The 8,393-nt window shown below is 55.4% G+C and overlaps 1 protein-coding gene across 2 annotated transcripts in view; it reads right to left on the bottom strand.

Annotated features, from left to right (window-relative positions):
* SETD2 (SET domain containing 2, histone lysine methyltransferase) overlaps positions 1-6,952 on the bottom strand; it is a 65,667-nt gene extending 58,715 nt beyond the window's left edge. For both annotated transcript variants that reach the window (XM_064162422.1, XM_064162424.1), the window contains exon 1: positions 6,831-6,952. In XM_064162422.1, coding sequence (XP_064018492.1) covers positions 6,831-6,868 — 38 coding nt within the window. In that variant the 5' untranslated portion in view covers positions 6,869-6,952. The remainder of the gene's footprint in view (positions 1-6,830) is intronic.
* Positions 6,953-8,393: the final 1,441 nt, after the last annotated feature.

The following is an 8,393-nucleotide window of genomic DNA, read 5'->3' on the forward strand; positions in this document are numbered from 1 at the left end:
CACCCTGCAAATCGACGTTTCTCCCTCTTTGGGACCTCAGGCTGGGCTTACGGAACTCCATCTGCTTCTGGAGAAGGTTAAGCACACCTGATGGCATGGGGTGAGGCAGAAACATCTGTACTGCCCGTGCTGGGACCCACGATACCCTGATATACAGATGTCTCACCAAAGCGGTCCCCAGCATTCGCTTCTCAGCCCAGGAGCAATCCTGCCTCCAAGCTGAGTTCCCCAGAGACATGTTCTAAGAGCTTCACCCAGAGGTAAAGAGACTCCCCTCGAGCTCTCACACCAAAGTTACTTCAGCATTCACAGACACGACACCAAACACCTCCATAATCCACTGGAGAGAAGCATGAAGAGTTGAAGAGACCTTTAAGACGATGGAGTCCAACCATGGACCCAGTACTGCCAGGCCACCACTAAACCACGGCTCTCAGCACCACAGTTCCACGGCTTTGAAACCCCTCCAGGGATGGGGACTCCACCACTGCCCTGGGCAGCCTGGGACAGGTCTTGATAAAGCTCAAGGAGAAGAAATTATTCCACATGTCCAACCTGAACCTCCCTTGGGGCAACTTGAGACCATTTCTTCTTGTCCTGCCACTCATTCCTTGGGAGAAGACCCCAACCTCCACCTGTCTCCAACCTCCTTTCAGGGAATCAGAGAGGCCAGAAGGTGGTGGGAAAAGCCACATCTGGTACTGAAAACGATGCTTCAGGTTCAAGCATTGCTCAGGCTCCAGCTCCTTCCCCAGACAAATCCTGACACCACTTCCTCCTGCATCAAGCTTCTGGGTCAAATTTGGGACTCCTAGCCCATCCTTTTCTTGAATTTCAGGTCTTGCTTTGTATCAGCACCAGGCCTCACAGGGGCTGGCAGCCTCTAGGATGGATCCCACCTAGCTGGAGAGATGCAGCTCCAGGGATGGAGGAGGTTTATGGAAATTTACCACCACAAAGAGAGAGGGGGGGAAAAAATCAACAGAAATAATCAAAGCCTAAAAAACAAAATTACCTTTCCCAGCAAATATCCTGCCAAAGCCACAGAAACCAGCTCAGTCCATTAATAAATCTAATTAATCACTCAACTAATCAAATGAATCCAGACTGTTAATTGGGATGAGGGCCAAACACGCAGAGCAAACAGGAATGTTTCTTTATGTTTCTGTGTCTATTAAAAACAGAGGTATAGAAGCCCTCCCTCCCTGGCTAAATATATCCACAGGCAGCTTATATTTAGAATGATGTCACCAGCTCTGTCCCACAGGAGGTGGCAGGAAGGCTGTCACCCAGCCACCTCCACCCCCCTTTGAGCCACTGCAAGGAAAAGAGACAACTGAAGAGGAGAAATGACAAACAATCCCAGCATGATGGGGTTGGAAGTGACCTCTGGAGATCATCCAGTCCAATCCCCCTGCTAAAGCAGGGCACCCACAGCAGCTTGCCCAGCAGCACAGTGCCCAGAGAGGTTTGCAATGTCTCCACACAAGGAGACTCTACAACCTCTCTGGGCAGCCTGGGACAGGGCTCCAGCATTCTCACAACAAACAACATTCTCCTCCTGTTCAGGTGGAACCTTCTGGGTTCCAGCTTGTGCCCACTGCCTCTTGTCCTGTCCCTGGGCACCATGGACAAGAGCCTGGCCCCAGCCTCTTGCCCCCCATGGTCCCTTTAACTCTTTTGGAGCACTGATCAGACTCCCTCTGGGTCTGGTCTTCTCCAGGCTCAACAGCCCCATGGCTCTCAGCCTTTCCTCCTCACAGAGATGCTCCAGGCCTCTCAGCAGCTTTGCAGCCTCCACTGGACTCTCTGCAGTTATTCCCTGCATAATTAGGACAGAAGAATCATCCAAAATCCACCTCCTCACAAAAGCTAGGGATTTCTCCATCCTTTCTCCAAGCAGTCACCCAGATGCAGCATTCAGGAGAGGGAGCTGCTCCTGCAGATGCACTACCGAGGTCTGTAATTATCTTCACATTTTCAGGTGACTAAAGCTCCACGGAACCAGTTGGAACCCAAAACTTCCTCTCTGGGTAGCCTACAGCTGCTAAATTCCATCCTTTCCGAGGAACCCAACAGCTCCAGAATGCCTTCCCAGGGTAGCATCCCAAGGCTGGGACTTTCCTTGTCCTGCTCACAGGTGTCATTCCCTCTGCAACTTCTCCACCAGAGGAGTAACCACCTAAGGTGGTGAAAAATAAGGAGAGAAGTATTCCCAGAGCACTCAGACACGGCCAGCTCCCAGAAAAACACACTTAAAACACAACAGTGAAAGGATCCTAAGCTGGGTCTTCTTCTCTGGAGAAATTCCAAGCCTGCCTGGACACTGTGATCCTGGGCAACCTGCTGTGGGTGGCCAGCTGAGCAGGTGAAGGTCTCCTCCCAAAGCTGAGACATGTTTGGATGTATAAATAAAGAGAATTTTCTTTTAGCAGTTTGACTCCTCATAGGATTTCTGAAGAGAATCGTTTTGCTTGGAAGAGACCTTGAAGATCCTGGAGTCCAATCATGAACCCAGCACTGCCAGGGCACCACCAAACCATGGCCCTCAGCACCACATCTCTGTGGCTCTGAAACCCCTCCTGGGATGGGAACTCCAGCACTGCCCTGGGCAGCCTGGCCCAGGCCCTCACAACCCTTGAAGGGAAGAAATTGTTCTTCATCTCCAAATTGGGCATCTCCCCTTGGGCAACAGCCTTGAGGCTGTTTCCTCTTCTCCTGTCACCTGTTCCTTGGGAGAAGAGACCAACTCCAACCTGGCTACAGCCTCCTTTCAGGGAGCTGGAGACAGACAGGTCTCCCCTCAGCCTCCTTTTCTCCAGGCTCAACAGCCCCAGCTCCCTCAGCTGCTCCTCACCAGCCCTGCTCTCCAAACCCTTCAACAGCTTTGTTGTCCTTCTCTGGACCGCTCCAGCCCCTCAGTGTCCTTGCAGTGACACATTTGGAGACACACTTAGGTTTCAGCACAACGCTGAAGAGTCCTCAGTGTTTCACTTAGAGCCAAGTTTCTCCCTCACCACTCTCAATTTCACACCCCGTGGGTCCATCATTAGTCTCTGTAATCAAGGTAGAAGCACCTGAAGGGAAGCATCATTAGCCTCTTCCCTATGGATTAGAGCACACACAAGGAGCTGGATTTGGGGATTTAACCACAGCACGTGTGCCAGGAGCATGCTGCTACCACCCTCACCCACTGCCTGCCCTAGAGAAAAGCAGAAAACAGAATCCAGATGCCTCCAGGATGCCAAAAATAATCCAGACCTGAAGTGACAGCAACATTGAGTGCCTCAGGAGTCTCCACATCTACAATGCCCACAAAAGCCCGCAGGAACAGCCACAATCAAAAGCATCAAGTTTCAGACCATCTGAATCCAGATCAAGTCACATCAATAAAACCAACAGGGTGTTCACATGTCCTGATCCTAAACCCCAGCCCTACCAAACCACCCACGTTCACCAAGCATCACCAATCTGTGGCAATATGGGATGGTAGGAAGTCCAACTCTGCTCCAAATGAAGCTAGATTCGAGTTGGGGAGGTCTGCCTGCAGCAGAAGCAGCAGCAAAGAAATGTACTTCACTGCAGGGTGTGCAAGCATCTTTGCTTTCCATCATAACACAGAGACAGCAGCTGAAGAACTTCTTGGAGCTCTCAATGTGATCCATTTCACTCCATGTAATGATTCCACCAAGGAGTCCCTTGCTTGAGGGATTCTTCACCGTCAGAAAGCAGCAGCCAGGGATGATTTTGGTGTCCTCCAAGGAACTGCTTCTCATCCCAAGCTGGACTGTATCAGCTGCACCACTTCAGCTCTAACAGCATGAGGAGATAAAGTTTCTTCTGCTCGCAGATACAAACATCCATGAAGTAGGTCCAGGTTGGTGCTGGGCAGCTCCATGGAGAAGCTGCATACTTTACATGGAGCTTGGCGGTGGCTCTGAGTTCAGAGCCTCAGACTGGCCCCAGTCTGAGCACCCAAAAAGGCAACATGAGCTGGTTTAGGTGGATGTTGAAGTTCTCAGGAACATGAACTCTGGCTGCTGAGTAGGATGCAGAGAGCCACCAACTAGGCAAACACTGGCTGGAGCTTCTTTGCTAGTAGGAGGACTCTGGTGAAGGCCATCAGAACATACTCAAGTCATCTGTAGTTCAGCTCCCCACCTCCTACAGCTGGTGCTGGGGCTCCATCTCAGCAACAACGATGCCTCATCCTTGGCAGTGTCAAGGGTGAGGTTGGATGGGGTGCTCTGAACAACCTCACTGGTGGAAGATGGAGTGGACAGGGAGATCTTTCTAGCTCTCTTCCAACCCAAACCATGTGACACGATGGGCAAGGCTGAGCCTGACGATTCACCAGCTCCCCTTGTGCCACCAGGCTCTCACCAACGCTCCCCACACCCACACATCTTGCTGCAGCACAACTCCAATGCCATGAGCTACACCATCACTGCCTCCAAAACCCAAACCATGCACCAACCTCTTCATCACAACCTCACAGGAGGCACAGGATGAGGGGAAATCACCATCTCCTGCACCAAACAAACAACCCAACTGCTTCCCACGACGGCGCATTTCTAACATCTCCACACCATAGAGGAGGGAAGGAGACGACGAATCTCAAGATCTCACCACCTCTGAAGGAACTCATCGCTGAGCTACTGCGAATTATCTTCTCCTCAAGCTGAGCTGAGCACCTCCTGAACTGGGCCCCCCAGTTTAGAAAGGACATTGCGATGCTTGAGCGTGTCCAGAGAAGGGCGACGAGGCTGGGGAGAGGCCTTGAGCACAGCCCTACGAGGAGAGGCTGAGGGAGCTGGGATTGGTTAGCCTGGAGAAGAGGAGGCTCAGGGGTGACCTTATTGCTGTCTACAACTACCTGAGGGGTGGTTGTGGCCAGGAGGAGGTTGCTCTCTTCTCTCAGGTGGCCAGCACCAGAACAAGAGGACACAGCCTCAGGCTGCACCAGGGGAGATTTAGGCTGGAGGTGAGGAGAAAGTTCTTCACTGAGAGAGTCATTGGACACTGGAATGGGCTGCCCGGGGAGGTGGTGGAGTCGCCGTCCCTGGAGCTGTTCAAGGCAAGGTTGGACGTGGCACTTGGTGCCATGGTCTGGCCTTGAGCTCTGTGGTAAAGGGTTGGACTTGATGATCTGTGAGGTCTCTTCCAACACTGATGATACTGTGATACTGTGATACTGTAAACACACTGTTCACCAAGCAACAAATGCAACTCAGACGGAAAACAAGGCTCTGGGAAACGTCTCAACACCTCCTGACAGCTTCCAGAGTCCCAACCCTGACAAAACACCTCAAGCAAGCCCCAACATTGGGCCAATAAAGTTGCTAAAATCACTCTGTCTCCATTCAAGACCCCAAGCTGGTGACACTCAAGATTGTTTGGGACCACAAGCAGTAACGTGAGGTAATCTGCACACTTCCAACAATCCATCTCAGTGTGAGCCACCAGGATCCAGATAAGCCACCAAGATCCTTCACACTCTAAAACTCAAAAGATAAAACAGTTAAACTATGAGAAGGCTTTGTGGGTGGATGTTGGCATGGTTCGAACCCAGAAAGTCACTTGGGATAGGACTGCTGCTCCCCAGCTCACAGAAATCAGGCGTAGGGTCTGCTCCTGGTTCTCCTGTCCCAGGAGAAGGAGGCAGGAGCCACCTCTAAGCAAAACACAATCTGGATTGAGAACAAAATCCTTGGTCTCTCACTAGTTTTAGAAAGTTTGGCATCAGTTGCAGCTGAAACAGATGCCTCAGCTGCTGCAGGTGGGTCTGGACAGAACTCGTAGCGCCCGCTCAGAAAGGTTTGCTCTGCTGTCCTTGCTCAAAACACTCCATTTTTAGCTTTGCCTCCAATCCAACCACTCCACAGAGGTGTTCCATGCCGGGTGTCCACCTCAGCACTGGCCACACGTTCGGGGACGCTGCATACATAAAGTTTAGGAAGCACCCAAATCCTTCACGAAGTCTAAAAGTGTAAACCATAGCGTTCAGAACCAACAAGAAAAAGACACGTGGGGGAGGGGGGAAAAAAACCCCCACTGCTGCCAGCGAGAACTGAATGGCTTGCTCAGAAGAAGCAATAAAGCCACCAGCGCTGGGGTGATGTCGGCTAGGAGGTGTCAGTGAACATCCCCAGCGGAGAGAACCGAAGTTCCCCGGCCATTAGGCTGCTCTCTCGGCTTCTCCCTGGCTCCTTCCTCCTGTCAGAAAATGGGGTCAGTGCAGGATCTGGCCCGGGACTGTTAGTGGGAGATTTCAAAGGGTAAAATAAAGACAGGACTTGGTAACTTCTCCACGCACTAGGGGAAACAAGATAATAGTAAAGGTGCGGAAACATGGCCCCCCGGGGAGGCCGGGACACGTCCGCGCTCCCCGCCCGGCCTCCCCCCTGCGCAGCCCCGTCCGTCGCCCAGGGGCAGGGAAGGCAAAGCAAGGCAGGGGCAGACCCGCTGCGACCTGGGTCCGGGCCGCCGGCAGCCCCCGCCGCTCCGTTCCGATCCGTTCCGTTCCACTACCCTCCCCCACCCCCAAACCCCGCCGCGCCGCTCGGCCTCCTCCCGCCAGCGCCCGGCCGCTGCGTTTACGCAAGGCCGGGGATATGCGGCCTACTCCGCACGCCCGCCGCGGCCCGGGGAAGGACGGAGGGAAGGACGGAGGGAGGGAGGGAAGGGGAGAAGGAAGGGTGTCCCGCGTCCCTCCGGCCCGGCCCCGCCGGCTCCCCCGGGGCTGCCCGGCCCGGCGCAGCGCGGCCCGGCGGGCCCTAGGCCGCGGCAGGGAGAGCGGCGGAGCGGCCGCCGCTGCGGCCCGCGCTTACTCCGGGGTTGGGTGCTCCGGGTCGTAGAAGTCCCCCATGGTCAGGCGGACGCTGTCGGGGGCAGGCGCGGCCCCTCCGGGCGGGCGGGCAGGGCCGGGCGGGCGGGGGAGGCCCTCTCCGCCCCTCCGGGCCCGGCGCGGGGCTCCGCTCCGCCGCCGCCGCCTCACATCCTCCGGCGGGCCCCGCGCTGCTGCAGCGGCCGCCGGCGGGGCCCCGCCATCCGCGCCGTGCCCTGCCCTGCCCTGCCCCTGCCCCTGCCCGCCGCCCGCCGACGAGTCCGCCCCGGCCGCCCGGCTCCTCCTCCCCGCCGTGCCGCCGCGCCGCCCGCCGCCGCCGCCGCTTCCCGCAGCCCGCTCCGATCCGCTCCCCCCGGGCCGGGCAGCGGCAGCGCTAGGGACGGGCCGGGAGCTCACCGCCAGCCACGCCGGCATCAGCCGCGGGACCCCTGGGACCACGCTCACCGGGTTCGCCTCCCCCGGGATCGCTCCCAGGGTCAGTGGGACCGCACCGTGAAGTCCAGCAAGTCACCGAGTCCGCTCTGGGACACTCAGATCTTTTATGCGACTGCTGAGATCTCACCGGGATCACCCCGGGATAAGCCGCACCACCACGGACACTGGCATCAATCATGGGACTACCGGGAACTCAGCGGGATCACTCTGGAATCACCCCCGACATTACCCCCGGAATACCTGGTCCCAAAACACCAGCAGCCCTGCGATCACCAGCACTCCCAGATCACCCCCAGGATCACCATCACCCCCAGCATCACCCTCAGAATCCCCAGCACTGCCGGATCACTCCCACGATCACCCCTGCCTCTGGATGCTGACACCACAGGACACCAACACCTTAGAGATTCCTGGCACCTGGGGTCACTCCCAGGTCACTGGCAACCTAGGGCAACCTCGGGATCTCCTCCAGGATCACACGCAGGACAACCCTGGGATCACCACCCCAGGGCAGCACCTGTCACAGGTGACATTTCAGAGAGAAATGCCACAAGAGCTCTGAAACCTGCTCCTGTCCTTCAGGAGTTATTTTATTTCACCTTGAGCTTCCCAAACCCCAGGAGATCTCCTCAGCTGAAGTGGTGCTGGAGCACCCCAGGACACCTAGTTCTTTTCATGGTGCTTGGGTGGGAGCCTCAAAACACCTCTGCCACATCCAAAATTGACCTTTCTTCCCTTTCTGTTTTTTTCAGTCGAGATTTGGGACCATGGTGTGGGCAGCACTGGCTCAAGGACTTGCAGGGATGGGGTGAGTGGCACTGAGGAGCACCTAGGTGGACACTTATCTAGGTGACTGCCTTGGCAGGGAAGTTGGACTTGATGTCCTTTCCAGCCCCTATCATTCTGTGTTAGTTCTCCAGCTTCTCCAGATCCATCTGGATGGATCCCATCCCTCAGGCATGTCAATGCACCACTCAGCTTAGTGTCATCTGCAGCTCTGCTCAATCCCACTGTCTGTATCCTTGATGAAGATAGCAAATACCACTGGCCCCAGTATGGCTCACTGAGGAACACCACTTGTCACCCATCTCCATCTGGACATCAAGCCACT

Source organism: Pogoniulus pusillus, chromosome 23, assembly GCF_015220805.1.
Source record: "Pogoniulus pusillus isolate bPogPus1 chromosome 23, bPogPus1.pri, whole genome shotgun sequence".
Classification (NCBI taxonomy): Eukaryota; Metazoa; Chordata; class Aves; order Piciformes; family Lybiidae; genus Pogoniulus; species Pogoniulus pusillus.